Genomic DNA, 20,843 nt, shown 5'->3' with positions numbered 1-20,843 from the left:
ACATGAAAACATATAATGTTTGTGTAGTATTATTTTCAGCAGACTGTGTTTTTCTATTGTTGTGAGTTAGATGAAGATCGGAGCACATTTTATGACAAATTAATGCAGAAAACCATGAAATTCCAAAGGGTTCACAAAGTTTTTCTTGCCACTGTACATTCATAAATGTTTAATGTTGCAGCTGGTAAAGGTGGTGCACATACTGTTGGGTAGTCAAATCTATAATAATAGTTCTTATATTATTAATTAGAATGTGCCAAGTCACTGTTAACCTAACATTAAGGGAAATGTATTGAAGTAAAAAGAGAGGCAAAGAAAAAAGCTATATATATATAAGATTCTCTGCATATCATTTGTTCAGTTGATTTATTAGTGAATTGTTAGAATTTGCACTACGTAATGCCAATACCAACTGAGGAGCAGTCTGCATTATTACATGATTTTGTGGAGCGATCTCATGTCAAAATCTAACTTTGATAATGTTTTTGTCTATATTTTGCTCACATTGTGCCTTTTCACAAACACATTGTTTGTAAAATTCAAACACACTGGTGTTAAATAACATTGTATAACATTTTATGGCTGGGTCCTCATCTTCCAGTCTTGTCCAGTCCTCACTTCACCCTGTAAAGTGTTCTTGACTGTACCTACAATAAACACTTTCTGATTCAGATTCAGATTTTTCAGCACATTAAGTGTTTGGATTTTACAGTTTGAATTAAGTTCTGTACTGTGCTTTACAAGAATGGAGAAGGTGAGGTGAATACCCATTTAATAAACAAGGAGCAATGAGAGCTGTAGGGAGTAGTTATGACTAGTTGTGAAGATTATGAGAAAAGGAATGATAATAAAGCTAAAATAAAATCATAAGGTCACAATTCAAAAAGTAATTACTTCTAAAACAAATCTATCAAATGCACTTGTCATAGCTTTTTAAGCAGATATTGTAAAGCTAGGACAAGTGCAGTGGAACACAGCAATTGATTGTGTTGTGACATAGAGATTAGTTTCAGTTTAGGACAGTTTATCGTGCTACAGCACAGAGGCGGTAAGGTTTGGGACAGTGAGTGCCTCCCAATTTGAACTCCAGAGTAGGCTGCTCTCCAGTAGGTGGTGCTAAGGAAAACCTCTGAAGGAGGGAGGTAAAGAAGAGGAACAACTCCATCCTGGCCAGTTGTTCCCCAAGACACACACGCTTCCCTGAGAGTACACAAAACAAAAGCTGAGCTTGAGTCAGATAATGTTCTAGAGATGCATTTTGATCAGAGAACATAGCTGCAGCTCTGTGACATACCTCTTAACATTCTTACCAAATAATGTAAATCATTTTGTCGTATAAATTTACAATCCCCAGTGTTTCATGGTAAGAAAGGTTATGTAAAAAGTTTTTTTCCTCTTTTAGCTCTTTAAACAAACTTATAACACTTAACACTAAACACAGTCTTGTACCTACTGACTTACCAGCTGAAAAGGGAAGGAAGGCCTCTCTCTTCCTAAATTTACCATCCTGGTCCAGAAAGTGTTGAGGGTTGAAGGAGTGAGGAGTTTCCCACATCGACTCATCATGTAGGACGGAGTTCAGTGTGGGAAGGATGGTGGTGCCCTGAAAAACGTGTAAGGTGTAAAGTCAGCAGAGTAGTGCTTGGTAAAAGGCTGATATGAAGACCAGGCCAAAAAAAGCAGGCAAAGCTGTAGATAACATACTGTAAAGCGTTTATTTCACATACCCTTGGAATCGTGTACTTGTCAAGGATTGTGTCCTTGTTTGCAGTGCGGAACACATTGAGGGGGATGATGTTGCCCATCCTCTGGATCTCATTGATGACAGCATCAGTGTAGGGCATGTTTTCTCTGTCAGACACAGAAGGCTGTCTGGATGAACCAATCACAGCATCTATCTCAGCCTGGACTCTTTCTGGACACAGTGGAAATAAAAAACACACTCCCCTTCAATGCTGCGCTGTTAAATGTATTTAAATGAGCCATGAATTAATAAGTGATGTACTGTGCAGAGGATCTGTGGTGGGAGTCGGGTAGTAGATACTCCTGCTCAGGATTGAGAGTCCTAATGTTCCTGCGGAAAGTTAAAAAGGGGGTCTATACCCAAGTAGGTCTTCACACAAAGAGGGCTAAACACAAGGGCTGACGCTCAGACCCTAAGGGTGCTTTAAATAAATGGTTAATGAGCTACAACTATTGTTGAAACTGAAAAAAATTGTGTTCCTTTGTTAGGCCAAAGGTGTAGATGCTCAGTGATTTCCAAGGTGAAATTAACAACCTTAAACCTAGTCTTAACTCTCAAACAGTCCTTCAACCACATTGGGAGCAAGATGTCCTCACTTGGTTAATAGAAAAAACAGTTTTTTAACCTACCTAGGTATTAAAAGACGCATCACACTTGCACACACATTTTTGTATGCCAGTCAGAGTGACATAATACATTCCCTAGCCCCCAACTGTTGTGTAGACCATGCTAATCTACTCTGTTTCAAATTTTAATTCATCACATGTACTGCCTTACTTTAACCCTAACCATCACAACTAACTGCCTCACCCTAAACTTTACTCTAACCCTACCAAAACCAAAGTCTAACCCTAAAACCTAGTCTTAACCCGAAATTGATCATTGTGAGGACTGGTTAAAATTTCTCACTTTGTAAAAATTTCCTCAGTCCAAAGGTTAAAAATTCTCACAATGATAAGCTAAACACACACACACACACACACACACACACACACACACACACACACACACACACACACACACACACACACACACACACACACTCACCTTGTATGTTGGGGTAGTAGATCATGTACAACAGACCCCAGTGTAAAGTAGTGGTAGTAGTTTCAGTTCCAGCAGCAAACAGGTCCAGGGTGCAAATACATAAATTGTTTAAATCAAAACCAGAATCTTTGTCTTCCTTCTGTGTGACAAAAAATGGTTTAGCATGAATAATATTGGAACATGCAAGAGAAGCAAACATGGACAAAATAAAACACTCACCTCTCCCATTTCTATGAGGAAGGAGTCAATATAGTCTCTTGGTGAGGAGGGGTCCAGGTTTTCTCTGTGCTCTTTGATCTTGATATTTATAAAGTCAGTTAACTCCTGTGTCAATGCAATTAGCTTCTTGTGAGGTCCAGGTAGCCACTTCATTAACCAGGGCATTGCATTGAAAACCTATACAACAAGATTTTTTGCATTATGAAACACTTTCTATGTTCATTTAAATCTGGTGATTTTGCTGTATAAGACTGATGTAATGCAATCTAATGTTTTCTTTTTATGGAATACTTTACTAACTCTTAACGCAAACAAACTTACTGTACACTCACCGGCCATTTTATCAGGTACACCTGTCCAACTGCTCGTTAACACAAATTTCTAATCAGCTAATCACATGGCAGCAACTCAATGCATTTAGGCATGTAGACATGGTCAAGACGATCGGCTGCAGCTCAAACCAAGTAACAGAATGGGGAAGAAAGGTGATTTAAGTGACTTTGAACGTGGCATGGTTGTTGGTGCCAGACATGCAGGTCTGAGTATTTCAGAAACTACTGATCTACTACGGATTTTCATGCTCAACCATCTCTAGGGTTTACAGAGAATGGTCTGAAAAAGAGAAAATATCCAGTGAATTGTTGATGGCAGAGGTCAGAAGAGAATGGCCAGACTGGTTCGAGCTGATAGAAAGACAACAGTAACTCAAATAACCACTTGTTACAACCGAGGTATGCAGAAGAGCATCTCTGCATACCATGTCCATCCCTTTATGACCACAGTGTACCCATCTTCTGATGGCTACTTCCAGCAGGATAGTGCACCATGTCATAAAGCGCGAATCATCTCAGACTGGTTTCTTGAACATGACAATGAGTTCACTGTACTTAAATGGCCTCCACAGTCACCAGATCTCAATCCAGTAGAGCACCTTTGGGATGTGGTGGAACAGGAGATTCCCATCATGGATGTGCAGCCAACACCTGCATGATGCTATCATGTCAATATGGACCAAAATCTCTGAGGAATGTTTCCAGTACCATGTTGAATCTATGCCATGCAGGATTAAGGCAGTTCTGAAGGCAAAAGGGGGTCTAACCCGGTACTAGTAAGGTGTACCTAATAAAGTGGCCGGTGAGTGTATATTTTGCATGCTGCATGTAGTTTACAAATGGCCTCACCAGAATCCACAAGCTTCCCTGTAAGTACACCACCTCATTGAAGGTCTTCAGAATATGCTGGTACTGCTTGTCACTGTACTCAAATCGTTCCCCAAAAACCAGGCAGCAGATGATGTTGGACACAGCGTTGTTTATCAGTGACTGGACATTGAAAGGTTTTCCTGTAAAATAAAAAGAAGACAATTTATACGCACACAGCTTGTGTGTGTAACTACCAGATCTAATACAACATGCACAGTCATCAATTACATCTTAATCCTCCCTCCATGCAATTGCATGGTTAATACTGATGACAGCAAGACCACTAAGGGGCTATGCAGCCAGTAAGCTGCCTGTGTCACCTATTCCTAACCTAACTCCACCTCTTATTTTAAGCAAAGGTGCTTTCTCTCATCATCTAGATTAGAAGAATTTGTATCCAAAGCATGAACAAGTAGACCAAATGCTTTGACCAAATCATGCAAGTGTTAATCAATGTTAAAGAACCTCAGATACAAAGAGCGTCAATTTGAGGTGGAGATTACGGCAGATGTTAGAGCAACACCAAGAACAAACCCCCTTTAATTCGGAAAGACAGTCGAGGCTGGAATAAACTGAGCCAAAGACATATTGCTGATTCAAACTCTTCACGTGGATCCAAGAGAATGAAAACTAAAATGTCTGCCTGATGGGTAAGTGTACACATCTGTCTAGGCTCGTATTGTAATTGGCTTCATCTATGAGAAGGTAACATTTGTCCCAGATGTTCAGTGTTTCTAAAATATTGTGGTGATGAGAATGAAAGAGACATGAGACATGACTAATCATTGACTCTTGAGTTCTGGGGGAGGTCTTGTACCAAATCTGAAGTATTCTCACCAAGATGGTTCCAAAATATTTGTTCACAAGAATAGGATAAATGTGAGATAACAGTGACTTTGATCTTTGATCATTAAAATTTTATTAGTTCATCGGTGTGAGCAGATGAACATTATAGACAAGTACTGATTCAAAAGACTTATTTCATCCATATTTTATTTGTTTTGATTATACTTGCTTTTTAAAAATATTTGATGATGATCAACCTCTTTTGGTCACTGAGTTTGCACAGCTATCAAGACTGTATGTTGATGTAACATCTGGCCAAAAAGACACAATATTTCTATTGTCATTTACATCATTACCACAACAACATTATGCAATATATAATTTTAAGTGACTATACAAGAAAAAGTATGAAAACCCTTTGTCATAAAATGTGATCTGATTTTCATCTGTGAAGAGTATTAACAAATATAAATACAATAAATAATTTATATTTTTATCATATATTTTTTATTTCTAAATAAAAAAATTCTGATCTTTCATGTCTTTTTGGAGAAAAACCATAAAAACCTCACAGTGCCAGTGGAAAAACTATGTGAACCCGTTAAATAATAACCTCAAAGAGACCTTGGAGTCAGGTGTTAGTATAATTTAAGAAAATAAGTTTGGAGGTGTGTACTGACAAAAATCACTTTATCACTAACTAACTAATCACTAACTTATTTAGTTTGCTCTGCACAAGAACACTATGCTTATGTGAGCCATCCTCGCTAAAAGAAACTTACAGAGGATCTACAATCAAGAATTGTTGATTTACAAAAAGCTGGAAGCTGGAGGTCAAGAAACAATGCAGAGGGACAGCTAGTTCCAACAATGCCTTCAAATCTTTGGCTAACATCTGCATTCATGAGTCTACAGTAGGTAAACATTGAACAAGAAGTAAAGGACGCTGCTGCTTACTAAAAAGGCAATAGAGATGCTATGGAACGACTTTAAGCCACACAGAACAAATTTGTTCCACGCAGACCAGTAATTGTCAATTCCTAGAGTGTTGTTCTGTTGTTGTTCGCCATAAAGACATGAAAGATCAGAATATTTTTGTGTTATTATTTTAGGCACATTATATTTATTAATACTCTTGACTCTAGATTTTGTTTACTTGCCTTGTTCCTCACTTGTAAGTCGCTTTGGATAAAATCTTCAGCTAAATGATGAAATGTAAATGTAAATATCTTGACTTAGATGAAGATCAGATCACATTTTATGACAAATTAATGCAGAAAACCAAGAAATTCCAAATGTTCACATTTCTTGCTACTGTATATCTACACGTGAGATCTAATAACTGACTTCACCCTGACAAAGGAGAAGTACTACTCTGACCTTAAAAATGAGCCCTGAAAACTGAAAGCAAAGTAGCAGGGAAAGTGAAATCTCAACTAGCTTCAGAGCCTGAGTTGACTAATTGTTAGTCTAACTGTTGAAAAACAGGTTTTGTTTCGTGCCTTGGTGAACTGCAAACGCCTCAGTGAGATAGTGGCACTCCTGCTGGATGGATGGCTCCAGGGTCTTCTTGCCCAAACCAAAATTTTTGAGAGTATGAAGAGCAAATCTCCTCTGCTGCTTCCATGGATAACCATTTGACATCACAAGACCTTTGGGGAACAAAAGAACAGAATTTAATGTGCTGTAAATACCACAAATTAATGCCTAAAATACTTAATATGCTGTTATTCTGACGTTAGTGCCTTAATAAATACAAAACAACAAATGCAGGACAGGCTACCTTGATTCCCGACTAATGCTTTATATATTGGCACAAGTGGGCGATCAGTGTAGTCTTCTCCTCTTTCTATCAGGGCTTCTCTCACAAGCTTGTAGCCATTAATGATCACAATCCTTCTACCACAGAGACGAAGGCTGAAAACATTTCCATATTTCTCTGCAAACTGAGCACAGACAGAAGATGGTGTTGTTGTTGTTGTTGTTGTTGTTGTTGTTGTTGTTCAATGCTGAGATACTTGCACTCTAGGCATGACAAAAAATGTTTCTACTTTTTCAAGGGCTTAACAGGAACCAAGTGAAACAATCTCAAGTTTAGTTTTTTAATTGTTTGAATCCAGCTCTTCTTCCATTATAAATTAAACAAAACATTTTAGTAACAGATTACTTTGAGATATAGCTTCTGGTTTCAGTGAAACATGTGTCTGCAGCAGCTTGAGTAATACAAGATTGATCATTTATTAGTAACCTCTGATACACTGGTGAAAAGTCATCATGGATGCAAATTATCCTGTGACACAAGTCAGTGCAGGATGAAAACATTTTCTGAATAAAGCCAAAATTGTTTCTCCTCTGCTGTAAACTCTGGGAGCTGTAACCTTCACTTGTTGAGGTTGAATTCTAAAAAAAAAATATTTTAAAACATAAAGTATATGACAAACTTTGCTCTTATGCCTTTATTTTATTTGAAATAATTTTCTCCTAACTCACAAAATGACTAATAATGACTAGAAAAACGTTAACCGGTGAAATAAGTAATTAAACAGACATTTGAAATCATTGATCAGGGTGTGATATTGTGTGATTGGACTCGTACCTCTACAAATTGAAGATGAATTCTGGTGGGTTTGATGCGATGAAGATCACCAATCACAGGCAGAGACCAGGGTCCTGGAGGAAAGTTTTTCGGCGCTCTGTTCTTCCAACCATCAGACAACAGCAGGAGAACACACAGAAATATCAAAATAGCCCTGCCGCCTATCCACTCCAGACCAACAGCACTGTACAGTGTCTCCATTTGTTAGTTTGACTGTTATCAGAGAGCTCAGTTTGGTAAAAAGGTCGACTGTGTTCTTACTCAGACACTGGCAGTATATAAATATGTCCAGACTTCCTGTTTGACTGCTGCTCGCCTTCAAATTAAAAGCATGTTGTGGATGATTTTGTCTGATCTGAAGTAAAAATAGAAATATAATTGACAAAACGCAAAAGTACTACATTCAAATGTTCACTCAAAAACACTTTATTTTCATCAAATGTATTGAAGATTCCACACGTACAAGTGCTTATTGAGCATTTTATTATTGTATTATAACTACAGGAGAATTAAGGGCAAATGTAGTGGAGTAAAATAAGAGGCATATAAAGGTCCTGATTCTCTGTGTGTCGGTTGTTTATTGTAATTTTGCATCTATGTTTCTTGTGGAGGGACTCAAAGGGCCTAGACCTTTTTTCCTCTGTGTTTTGCTCAAACATATCTATTCTCTAAAGAAATTGCTTTAGTGAAATTATTTCAAACTGGCAAAAAAAGTTGCACCGGCCCAGCGTTTACTGTCAGGGAGGGAGTATGCATAAAAAAAGTGAGACATTTTGACTGATTCTTACTTCTAAAACATGCTGTTTGTTGCATTAGACCATAGTGAGATTAAGCTTAGGGTCCTGACATAGAAAGTAACTGTAATATTTAATAAAAGATGTAAGAACTAAGAAATGAATTATCTCTTTATATCTATTATATTTTGAATGGTTAAGGAGAGCTGTAGGCGCTACAAAGGTCCTCACAAGTATAGAATTAAAATCATGAAGTGGCGGTATCTACTACATGTTATACAGGTATACACATTATTTTATTGCTTTATATTTTCATACTGGGTCAAATGTAACTGACCACTAATGGCCTGTACTTTGCGCTCAAGGAAAATTAATTACATGACAAAGTTTAGATTCCTCTTCTCCTTACCCAGATAATGTGAGCAGATAATGTGAAGACCAGTGCAGTGGGTCACAATGATTGATTGTGTTGTGACAGAGATGGTTCAGTTTAGGATAGTTTATCGTGCTACAGCACACAGGCGGTAAGGTTTGGGGTGACGAGTGAGAGCCAACTTAAACTCCAGAGTAGGCTGCTCTCCAGGAGGTGGTGAGAAGGAAAACCTCTGAAGGAGGGAGGTGAAGAAGAGGAACAACTCCATCCTGGCCAGCTGTTCCCCAAGACACACACGCTTACCTGAGAGTACACAAAACAACAGATGAGTTTGAATCAGATCATTTTCAAGACTGCAGTTTTGACTAAATCAGCTTGTAACCCACTTTTTAAGTCTTGTACCTACTGACTTACCAGCTGAAAAGGGAAGGAAGGCCTCTCTCTTCCTAAATTTACCATCCTGGTCCAGAAAGTGTTGAGGGTTGAAGGAGTGAGGAGTTTCCCACATTGACTCATCATGTAGAACAGAGTTCAGTGTGGGCAGGATCATGGTGCCCTGAAAAGATAATACAAACTGTTTATTATTATTGACAAAACAATAATACTCAAAAATATTAAAATGGCTACAAATTATTAACTGTTTTATAAGTACGGTTTTCTGTCCCAGCTCAAAAATGCAAGACATAACTGCACAACCCAGACAGATGGTTCATCAATCTGTCTGGGTCGTACAAACACCTTTATTAAAAGGTCATGTAAACAATGCAGCTTTGCGGGTAGGTAAGTTGTAAAGTCAGCAGAGCGGTGGTGCTACATAGGTAAATGGCAGGTAGTAACACCAGAAACAAGGAGCAAGCAGGCTAAAGCCAAAGATACAGAGCACATAAAGTAACACTTTGTAAATGTGTGTCAAGTACCTTTGGGATTGTGTACTTGTCGATGACAGTGTCCCTGCTTGTTATGCGGAACACATTGAGGGGAATGATGTCCCCCATTCTCTGGATCTCATGGATGACAGCATCAGTGTAGGGCATGTTTTCTCTGTCAGTCACAGAAGGCTGTCTGGATGAACCAATCACAGCATCTATCTCAGCCTGGACTCTTTCTACACACAGTGAAAACAGAAAACACTGTGAGTCTGTGCACTGAGAGGACAAATGGGGGAGGAATTATGTAAAACAACCAAAAGTCATTTAAAAAAAAAAAATATATATATATATATATATAAATCCCTAGCCCCCTAATGTTGCATAGGCCATGCTAATCTACTTTCGATTTTTAATTTAACATTTGTACTGCCTTACCCTAACCCTAACCATCATAACTAACTGCCTCACCCTAACCTTTACTCTAACCCTAACCAAAACCTAATTCTGACCCTAAAATCTAGTCTTAACCCGAAATTACTCTTTATACACCCTACTCCTAGTTAGGACCGGTACAAATTTTTAACCATTGGACTGAGGACATTTATACAAACACACACACTCACCTTGTATGTGAGGGTAGTAGATCATGTACAACAGTCCCCAGTGTAAAGTAGTGGTAGTAGTTTCAGTTCCAGCACCGAACAGGTCCATGGTGCAAAAACACAAATTGTTTAAATCAAAACCAGAATCTTTGTCCTCCTTCTGTGTGACAAAAAATGTTTTAGCAGTTTTAGCATGGACAAAATAAAACACTCACCTCTCCCATTTCTATGAGGAAGGAATCAATGTAGTCTCTTGGTGAGGAGGGGTCCAGGTTTTCTCTGTGCTCTTTGATCTTGATATTTATAAAGTCAATTATCTCCTGTGTTAATGAGGTTACTTTCTTGTGAGGTCCAGGTAGCCACTTCACCAGCCACGGCATTGCATTGAAAATCTATACAACAAGACAACATTTAAAATGTTTCTAATAATGAAGCGTTATTACATCAACATATTGATGCTTTTAGTGAAGTGAAGAGACTGTGAGTATGTCCTCCACCACATAAGAAACATTTGTATCACAATGTTTAAAAGTAGGGATTTTAGTTTTTTGTTATTTAATCCTTTTAAAATGTACCTGCATCCACAAACCTCCCTGTAGTTGCAGCATAATATTGAAGGTCTTTAAAATATGCTGGTACTGCTTGTCACTGTACTCAAATCGTTCCCCAAACACCAGACAGCAGATGATGTTGGACACAGCATTGTTTATCAGTGACTGAGCACTGAAAGGCTGTCCTGAAAAATAAAAAGGAAAAAATATGGAGACATACAAGTCAGAAATCTGATTTTTTAAGACAGAAGAGGGCACAAGGCCACGAGTTGGCTACTAAAAATAAACCAGAGAACATTTGCAGCACTTATTAGGAGGAATAACAGTGTCTAGTGCTTCTGACTTGGCACAAATATTATCTGTGTAAATTGGTGGTTCATTGTTGCTTGTTGAAAAACAGGTTTTGTTTCGTGCCTTGGTGAACTGCAAACGCCTCAGTGAGATAGTGGCACTCCTGCTGGATGGATGGCTCCAGGGTCTTCTTGCCCAAACCAAAGTTTCTGAGAGTATGAAGAGCAAACCTCCTCTGCTGCTTCCACAGATAACCATTTGATGCCACAAGACCTTTGGGATGAAATATATATTATACATCACAAACTAAACGCTAACATTAGAATCAGATGTGCCTTACTAAATTATTTTTTTTAACACAATTAAGAAGCACTACCTTTATTCCCAATGAATTCTTCAAACACTGGAAAATTGGAGCGGTCAGTGTAGTCCTCTCCATTCTCCACCAGGGCTTCTCTCACAAGCTTGTAGCCATTAATGACCACAACCCTACCACCAAAGAGATGAACGCTGAAAACATTTCCATATTTCTCTGCAAACTGAGCACAGACAGCAAGTTGTTGTTGTTCAATGCTGACACTTTCTGAGGATGTCAAAAAAATATTGAGGCCTAATATCTATTTTTCAATAAATTGAACAATTGAACATTAATCTGAGGTTAAATAATTAAATAAATCAATAATTAATTAATCTCATATTTAAGTCATTAGTATGTGGCTTCATTGAAACGTGTATGCAGCTGCTTGAGTAATACAAGATTGATCATTTACTAGTAACCTCCCATAAAAATAAACCCTCCGTTACCTCTGATACAGTGGTGAAAAGTCATCCTTGATGGAAATCAAACTGCTACATAGGTCAGTGAAGGATGAGTACATTTTTTGATTCAAACCAGGATTGTTTCTCCTCTGCTGTAAACTCTACTGACACCTTAATAATTAATAACAATAGGCTATATAAAAGATGGTCATGTTTAATAGAAATTTTGTGGTTGTCACCACATTGAGCAAACAGTGAGGTTTAATAAAAAAAACTGATTTTAAAACAAAGTATATGACAAACCTTGCTCCTTCGCTATTATTATTATTTTTTTTGTATTTTCAATTTTTTTTTTTTGACACTATTTAGACCTAACTCACAAATGACTAATAATGACAAGAGAAATGTGATCAGGAAAAATAAAAAAATAAAAAAGAAGATAGTGATATTATGTATTATAAAGCTAAAATAAAATCATAAGGTCACAATTCAAAAAGTAATTTGACATAAAATAGAATAATTAAACAAATCTTTCAAATGCACTTGTCATAGCTTTTTAAGCAGATATTGTAAAACTATGACAAGTGCAGTGGAACACAGTGATTGTGTTGTGACACAGAAATGGTCACACCACTAATGTTTTTGCTCTTGTTCTTTGTTGCCTTCTGTTCTTTTCTCTCTCCTCTTTCCACTCACCCCAACCGGTTGAGGCAGATGGCCGCCTACCATGAGCCTGGTTCTGCTGGAGGTTTCTTCCTCTAAAGGGAGTTTGTCCTCTCCACTGTTGCCTAAAGCTTGCTCAAATGGGTTTTTTGGCTTTTCCTAAATCATTTTTTCTACAATAAAACCTTACACTGTAAAATGCTTTGAGGTGACTTCTGTTGTGATTATACAAATAGAATTGAATTGAATTAAAACAAAAATCAACAGATATTTTGAAGTTTTGACCAGTGCAGTACAGTGTTAAACAGTGATTGATTGTGTTGGGACACAGAGATGGTTCAGTTTAGGACAGTTTATCGTGGCACAGCACACAGGCGGTAAGGTTTAGGACAGCGAGTGGCTCCCAACTTAAACTCCAGAGAAGGCTGCTCTCCGGGAGGTGGTGAGAAGGAAAACCTCTGAAGGAGGGAGGTAAAGAAGAGGAACAACTCCATCCTGGCCAGCTGTTCCCCAAGACACACACGCTTACCTGAGAGTACACAAAACAACACATGAGTTTGATTCAGATAATGTTCATAATGTTCAAGAGATTCATTTTGTTAGGAGAACATTACTGCAGCTCTGAAAAAAAAAAACAACTCACAATTTTTTTACCAGACAATGTAAATAAAGTTATGATTAGACCACTAATTCTTGGAAAGCAATTTGTTATGCAATGAAACGCTATATAATCTTTTACATTTTAAAGACCCTTTCAAGCCTTTGGTTAAAACAGCTTGTAACTGGCTTTTTAAAGGCCCTGTATTTAACATTTACAAGATGTGTTGTCTCTAAGCTGCCCTAGTTCATTTCATGTTTCTGCATTAGAGGCAAGACTTCTGTTGTTATTCTACTGTTATTGTGAGACTGTGCTGATGTTGTTGCTATGGCCTGCAAACCTACTACCTGGTGAAAATTATAAAAAAGAGCAGGCCCAAGTGAGAGTTGTCATTTCAAACAAATGTATGAGCAAGTCGCAGAGTCTGCTGCAGCCAAACGCCAGATGTAGTGCAGTGCAAACTAAGGTTAGCTGTCTTGAATTGACTGACTCGTCATCAAAACAGGTGACAAAATACACACATCCTCTGGAAACAACATTGGACATTTTGAAAAACTCAGTATCAGTGACATAATAGCTAAACCCAGGGAAAAGTTTAGAGTATCAGATCTGGACATGGAGGATTTTGTACTAGGGAGCTTGCAGAATAAAGTCTGAGATAACGTTTTGGTTCATTGGTTTTGGCAATGTGAAATTAGTTACAGGACCTTAAGTCTTGTACCTACTGACTTACCAGTTGAAAAAGGAAGGAAGGCCTCTCTCTTCCTAAATTTACCCTCCTGGTCCAGAAAGTGTTGAGGATTGAAGGAGTGAGGAGTTTCCCACATGGACTCATCATGTAGGACGGAATTCAGTGTGGGAAGGATGATGGTGCCCTGAAGAAATAAGAGAAATGAAAAGGGTTGATTAAGTTAAAAATAAACAATTATACCTGAAATTACTGAGAATATTGTAAAAGAGTACAAATAAAACTGAGCTGTTTGTCATTTGATGTTTCATGTCCCAGCTCAGAAATTCAAGACTTCACTAATTCAGCTTCAATAAATGAAATACAAAAATAGCAGGTATGGCCTGTAGATATACAGAGCACATAAAGCAATTATTTCTCAAATCTGTTTCATGTACCTTTGGGATTGTGTATTTGTCGAGGATGGTTTCTTTGTTTGTCATGCGGAACACATTGAGGGGGATGATGTTGCCCATCCTCTGGATCTCATGGATGACAGCATCAGTGTAGGGCATGTTTTCTCTGTCAGTCACAGAAGGCTGTCTGGATGAACCAATCACAGCATCTATCTCAGCCTGGACTCTTTCTACACACAGTGAAACAGGAAAAACTGTGAGTCTGTGCACTGAGGAGACAACTATGTGCAACACCACACACACTGTCCTTCGTAGACACACACTCACAAACCTTGTATGTGGGGGTAGTAGATCATGTACAACAGTCCCCAGTGTAAAGTAGTGGTAGTAGTTTCAGTTCCAGCACCAAACAGGTCCAGGGTGCAAAAACACAGATTTTCTAAATCGAAACCAGAATCTTTGTCCTCCTTCTGTGTGACAGAAAAAGATGGCAAAGTAGGAATCGGATCTTCTGACTTATTTTATTGAAAAACACATAAGGAGCAAATACAATACAGACTCACCTCTCCCATTTCTATGAGGAAGGAGTCAATGTAGTCTCTTGGTGAGGAGGGGTCCAGGTTTTCTCTGTGTTGTTTGATCCTGATCTTTACAAAGTCAATTATCTCACCTAGCAGAGCGAAGATCTTCTTGTGTGGTCCTGGTAGCCACTTCATTAGCCAGGGCATTGCGTTAAAAATCTATGCAACCGGAAGACATTTAGACAACATTTACCTGAACACAGAGACAAAGGCATAGTGGCAGTCTGTAGCTTTCTGTTTTACTTTAAAACGATCTTCATGAGGAGGTATAGAAGAAATATCAGACAATAAATATGGTATGGTAGCTGATTACTCAGGTGGCTTATTTAGGCTGCTGATATCACAGGTTTTCACAACTTGTGAGACGAGCAAAGGCTTCTGTTAGCAACAATATGTCAACAAAATGTGTTACTAGATAAAGGAAAGAAACTGATGTTAAAAGCAGTTTTCTGAAGGCATAAGCTCAAGCGATTCATTTTTCACACCGAAATACATTGTACATGCTGTATCTTATTTACAAAGAGACTCACCTGCATCAACAAACCTCCCTCTAACTGCATTATCTCATTGAAGACTTTTAAAATATGCTGGTACTGCTTGTCACTGTACTCAAATCGTTCCCCAAACACCAGACAGCAGATGATGTTGGACACAGCATTGTTTATCAGTGACTGAGCACTGAAAGGCTGTCCTGAAAAATAAAAAGGAAAAAATATGGAGACATACAAGTCAGAAATCAGATTTTTTAAGATAGAAGAGGGCACAAGGCCATGAGCTGGCTACTAAAAATAAACCAGAGAACATTTGCAGCACTTATTAGGAGGAATAACAGTGTCTAGTGCTTCTGACTTGGCACAAATATTATCTGTGTAAATTGGTGGTTCATTGTAGCAAAGTAGCAGGGAAAGTGAAATCTCAACTAGCTTCAGAGCCTGAGTTGACTAATTGTTGCTTGTTGAAAAACAGGTTTTGTTTCGTGCCTTGGTGAACTGCAAACGCCTCAGTGAGATAGTGGCACTCCTGCTGGATGGATGGCTCCAGGGTCTTCTTGCCCAAACCAAAGTTTCTGAGAGTATGAAGAGCAAACCTCCTTTGCTGTTTCCACGGATAACCATTTGATGCAACAAGACCTTTGAGATTAAATATATATTAAATACCACAAACTAAACGCTAACATCAGAATCAGATGTGCCTTACTAAATTATTTTTTTTAACACAATTAAGAAGCACTACCTTTATTCCCAATGAATTCTTCAAACACTGGAAAATTGGAGCGGTCAGTGTAGTCCTCTCCATTCTCCACCAGGGCTTCTCTCACAAGCTTGTAGCCATTAATGACCACAACCCTTCCACCAAAGAGACGAACGCTGAAAACATTTCCATATTTCTCTGCAAACTGAGCACAGACAGCAAGTTGTTGTTGTTCAATGCTGACACTTTCTGAGGATGTCAATAAAATATTGAGGCCTAATATCTATTTTTCAATAAATTGAACAATTGAACATTAATCTGAGGTTAAATAATTAAATAAATCAATAATTAATTAATCTCATATTTAAGTCATTAGTATGTGGCTTCATTGAAACGTGTATGCAGCTGCTTGAGTAATACAAGATTGATCATTTACTAGTAACCTCCCATAAAAATAAACCCTCCGTTACCTCTGATACAGTGGTGAAAAGTCATCCTTGATGGAAATCAAACTGCGACATAGGTCAGTGAAGGATGAGTACATTTTTTGATTCAAACCAGGATTGTTTCTCCTCTGCTGTAAACTCTACTGACACCTTAATAATTAATAACAATAGGCTACATTAAAAGATGGTCATGTTTAATAGAAATTTTGTGGTTGTCACCACATTGAGCAAACAGTGAGGTTTAATAAAAAAAACAGATTTTAAAACATAAAGTATATGACAAACCTTGCTCTTTCGGCATTATTTTATTATTATTTTATTATTATTATTTTATTTGACACCATTTGGACCTAACTCACAAAATGAATAATAATGACTAGAAAAACATTAACAGGTAAAATAAATTATGAAACAGAGATTTGAAATCATTGATCAGGTGTGATATTATGTGATTGGACTCGTACCTCTACAAACTGCAGGTGAATTCTGGTGGGTTTGATGCGATGAAGATCACCAATCACAGGCAGAGACCAGGGTCCTGGAGGAAAGTTTTTCGGCACTCTGTTCTTCCAAACATCAGATAAGAGCAGGAAAACACACAGAAATATCAAAATACTCCTGCCGTCTATCCAGTCCAAACCAACAACACTGTACAGTGTCTCCATTTGTTAGTTTGATTGTTATCAGAGAGCTCAGTCTGGTAAATAGGTCGACTGTGTTCTCAAACATCAGATATATATATGTTGAGATAAGACTTTGTGTTTGCATGTCTCCCCTTCAAAATAAGAGCATGCCTTTCAGTGGAAGAAGAATCAACCTAAATCTAAATATGTGTAAAAGTAGAAATATTATTGTCAAAATATTCTATTACGTGCAAAAGTATTCAACATAAATAGTAAAGTACATATATTTACAAAATATACTTAAAAGTATATTTACTAACATCAAAGCATACTGAAAGCTCCAAATGTAAAAGTACTCATTATGCAGAATCATATAGAGACTATACATTCATAAATGTTTAATGTTGCAGCTGGGGCACATACACGGTGGGGCACATACTGTTGGGTAGTCAAATCTATAATAATATATTTTTTATTAGTTCATTACCTTATATTATTAATTAGAATGTGCCAAGTAACTGTTAAGCTAACATTAAAGGAAATGTATTGAAGTAAAAAGTTGATTTATTAGTGAATTGTTAGAATTTGCACTACATAATGCCAATACCAACTGTGGAGCAGTCTGTATCATTACATGATTTTGTGGAGGGATCTCTTGTCAAAATCTAACTTTGATAATGTTTTTGTCTATATTTTGCTCACATGGTGCCTTTTCACAAACACGTTGTTTGTAAAATTAAAAGCCACCGGTGTTACATAACTTCTAAAACAAATGTATTTCAAATGAACTTGTCATAGCTTTTTAAGCAGATATTGTAAAGCTATGACAAGTGCAGTGGAACACAGCGATTGATTGTGTTGTGACACCGAAATGGTCACACCACAAAACATGACTGGTTGACTTGTGCTTCAAAACAATAGAGAAGGTGTAGTACACACATGCACTTTTACAGCAAGTGCATGTTTTATTAGAACAGAGAGATGAATAGTAGAATGACATGTGAACCATTGTGATCATACTTAACATTTGTCTCTCCTCTTCTGCTCTCCCCTCTCGTCCTCTCTCTTTCTCCCTCGCTCTCTCTCTCTTTCCCTTTTCCTGTCCCTCTGTCGAGTTACACGTCGTTCCACCCTTCTCTGGTCGGAGATCTCGTCGCCTGGATCCCCCGTATGGCCTCTATGGGATGGTGTGGGGTGGGTTACACGCCACCACGAAGTCAGTCCTAGCCTAAGCAGACATCGAAAGCTGTTTCTCTGAGGTCTCGACTCAACACTTGATAGTCCAGCACGGGAACAAGTCAACCAGAGCCTGCAATAACTAACTGGACTCCACAATAACTTATAGACATTAACTGTTATACTGGACTGCCTGTTGCCTAACAAATAGTATGTGATCACCCATTTAAGGATAGGTTCCCTGTTTAGTCTGGGTCCTCTCAAGGTTTATTCCTTTTGCTTTCTCAGGGATTTTTTCCTAGCCTGTTTATTATGATTCTTACACATTCACTGTTCATGTAAATTTCATGTTTCTTTGGTTGTATAAAGCTGCTTTTTGACAATGTCAATTGTAAAAAGCGCTCTACAAATAAAATTGAATCGAATTGAATTCTGTTCTTTTCTCTCTCCTCTTTCCACTCACCCCAACCGGTTGAGGCAGATGGCCGCCTACCGTGAGCCTGGTTCTGTTAGAGGATTCTTCCTCTAAAGAGAGTTTGTCCTCTCCACTGTTGCCTAAAGCTTGCTCAAATGGGATTGTTGGGTTTTCCATATAACGTTTTTACAATTAAACCTTACACTGTAAAGTGTTTTGAGATGACTTCTGTTGTGATTATACAAATAAATTGAATTGAATTAACAAAAAATGTTTTGACTAGTGGAGTGGAGCACAGAGATGGTTCAGTTTTGGACAGTTTATCGTGCTACAGCACACAGGCGGTAAGGTTTGGGACAGTGAGTGCCTCCCAACTTAAACTCCAGAGCGGGCTGCTCTCCAGTAGACGCTGCTAAGGAAAACCTCTGAAGGAGGGAGGTAAAGAAGAGGAACAACTCCAACCTGGCCAGTTGTTCCCCAAGACACACACGCTTCCCTGCGGGTACACAAAACAACAGATGAGCTTGGTTCAAACAATTTTCAAAGGATTTATTTTGATCAGAGAACATTGCTGCAGCTTTGTGACATACCTCTTAACATTCTTACCAAATAATGTAAATAATTTAGTGTTATAAATTTACACCAGTGTATCATAGTATGAAGGTTTATGTAAAAATGTTTGTTTGTTTGTATGTAAACAAGATCATTTGAGTGACTGCAGAGTGGTGGTAGGAGAGAGTGTAGCCAGACAGCACCGCATGGTGGTGTGTAAGATGACTCTAGAGGTCAGGAAGAAGAAGAGAGGGAAGACAGAAAAGAAGACCAAGTGGTGGAAGCTAAAGAATGAAGAAGCCTGTGAGGAATTCAGGCAGAAGTTGAGACAGGTTCTGGGTAGTCAGGAAGAGCTCCCAGATGACTGTAAAACTACAGCAGAGGTTATCAGGGAAACAGGTAGGAAGGTGCTAGGTGTGTCATCTGGAAAGAGGAAAGAAGGTAAAGACACTTGTTGGTGGAATGAGGAAGTACAGGAATGCATCCAGAGGAAGAGGTTGGCTAAAAGGAAGTGGGATGTAGAAAGGACTGAGGAAAGTAGACAGGAGTACAGCGTAGAGTGAAGAGGGAGGTGGCAAAGGCTAAACAGATAGCTTACGATGAGCTGTACGACAGGTTAGACACAAAGGAAGGAGAGAAGGACTTGTACAGGCTAGCCAGACAGAGAGATAGAGATGGGAAGGATGTGCAACAGATAAGGGTGATTAAGAACAGAGAAGGAAAGATAGAAGGAGTATTTTGAGGAGCTGATGATAGTCTAGGTCATGTATGAGAGAAGTATGACGGTGGTGTGATGTGCTGTAGGTCAGACAGAGGAATTCAAGGTGGAGGTGGGACTACAACAAGGATCAGCTTTGAGTCCCTTCTTGTTTGCTATGTTGATGGACAGGCTGACAGATGAGGTCAGACAGGAATCTCCCTGGACAATGATGTTTGCGCATGAAATTGTGATTTGCAGTGAGAGTAGAGAGCAGGTGGAGGAACAGGTGGTGAGGTGGAGATTTGCTCTGGAAAGAAGAGGCATGAAAGTCAGCCTTAGTAAGACAGAATACATGTGTCTAAATGAGAGGGGTCAAGGTAGAAGCGTTAGGTTACAGGGGGCTGAGGTGAAGAAGGTGCAGGAGTTTAAGTTGGGGTCAACAGTTCAGTGTGATGGGGAGTGTGGAAAAGAGGTGAAGAGGCGAGTGCAGGCGGGTTGGAGCGGGTGGAGGAAAGTGTCAGGCACTTTATGTAAACACAGACAATTCCTGAAATCTGATGGAACACCCATTAACCACCATGACAAGGTTGTAGCTCTTTTAGATGCCATAGTACGCCCAAAATCAATTGCTGTTTTGTAAATGCCTTGCTCACACTAACAACTCAGACTCTGTCTCTCTAGGAAATGCAAAAGCTGATGCCGCTGCAAAAAGAGCTGCTCTCCAACCTTTCTTCTCCAATCCTGTATTTGTTTCAACCCCAATCTCTCTGCCCACCTCTCTTACAGCAGTACAGTCCTTTGCCACACCACAAGGGAAGCTGTTGTGGAGCCGCTGTGGTGCCACACAGACAGAGCCAGTGTGGTGGGGACCTGATAACAAACCTTACCTGCCTAATCATTTCTTTCCTCACTTTGCAAAACTGATCAAACTGGTCAAAAGGGGGAATGTTGGATGCCATAACTCAACACTGGTTCACCAAAGGCTTTTCAGTTCACACCCAGAAGTTCTGTCAATCATGCATGGTTTTGTGCTACATAATGC

The 20,843-nt window shown here is 38.6% G+C and overlaps 2 protein-coding genes across 2 annotated transcripts; both read right to left on the bottom strand.

Annotated features, from left to right (window-relative positions):
- Window positions 1–184: 184 nt before the first annotated feature.
- LOC113152298 (cytochrome P450 2J6-like) lies at window positions 185–7,863 on the bottom strand. Its single transcript, XM_026345467.2, has 9 exons — window positions 7,595–7,863; window positions 6,782–6,944; window positions 6,501–6,650; window positions 4,192–4,352; window positions 3,011–3,187; window positions 2,792–2,930; window positions 1,728–1,915; window positions 1,462–1,603; window positions 185–1,200 (listed from the first exon to the last, which is right to left on the bottom strand). Exons 1-9 carry the CDS (start codon window positions 7,793–7,795, stop codon window positions 1,025–1,027), a joined length of 1,497 nt encoding a protein of 498 aa, XP_026201252.1. The 5' UTR covers window positions 7,796–7,863; the 3' UTR covers window positions 185–1,024.
- Window positions 7,864–8,047: 184 nt separating this feature from the next.
- LOC113152317 (cytochrome P450 2J6-like) lies at window positions 8,048–17,051 on the bottom strand. The gene is made up of 12 exons (XM_026345493.2): window positions 16,800–17,051; window positions 15,932–16,094; window positions 15,679–15,828; window positions 15,229–15,389; window positions 14,681–14,857; window positions 14,449–14,587; window positions 10,748–10,908; window positions 10,388–10,564; window positions 10,194–10,332; window positions 9,619–9,806; window positions 9,116–9,257; window positions 8,048–9,004 (listed from the first exon to the last, which is right to left on the bottom strand). The coding sequence occupies exons 1-12, from the start codon at window positions 16,998–17,000 to the stop codon at window positions 8,829–8,831; spliced, it is 1,974 nt and encodes a 657-aa protein (XP_026201278.1). The 5' UTR covers window positions 17,001–17,051; the 3' UTR covers window positions 8,048–8,828.
- Window positions 17,052–20,843: the final 3,792 nt, after the last annotated feature.

The sequence above is a fragment of the Anabas testudineus genome, chromosome 4, assembly GCF_900324465.2.
Source record: "Anabas testudineus chromosome 4, fAnaTes1.2, whole genome shotgun sequence".
Classification (NCBI taxonomy): Eukaryota; Metazoa; Chordata; class Actinopteri; order Anabantiformes; family Anabantidae; genus Anabas; species Anabas testudineus.
This window is presented reverse-complemented; position numbering and strand designations above follow the sequence as displayed.

Excerpts from the sequence above, each read along its gene's own strand:
- LOC113152317 (XM_026345493.2), bottom strand. The coding sequence starts at position 17,000 with ATGGAGACACTGTACAGTGTTGTTGGTTTGGACTGGATAGACGGCAGG. Across the intron at positions 15,390-15,678 it reads GGCGTTTGCAGTTCACCAAG|GACAGCCTTTCAGTGCTCAG; the intron begins GCACGAAACAAA and ends TTTATTTTTCAG. Across the intron at positions 9,258-9,618 it reads ACAAGTACACAATCCCAAAG|GGCACCATGATCCTGCCCAC; the intron begins GTACTTGACACA and ends TTATCTTTTCAG.
- LOC113152298 (XM_026345467.2), bottom strand. The coding sequence starts at position 7,795 with ATGGAGACACTGTACAGTGCTGTTGGTCTGGAGTGGATAGGCGGCAGG. Across the intron at positions 2,931-3,010 it reads TCCTCATAGAAATGGGAGAG|AAGGAAGACAAAGATTCTGG; the intron begins GTGAGTGTTTTA and ends TTTGTCACACAG. Across the intron at positions 1,916-2,791 it reads CTACTACCCCAACATACAAG|AAAGAGTCCAGGCTGAGATA; the intron begins GTGAGTGTGTGT and ends CACTGTGTCCAG.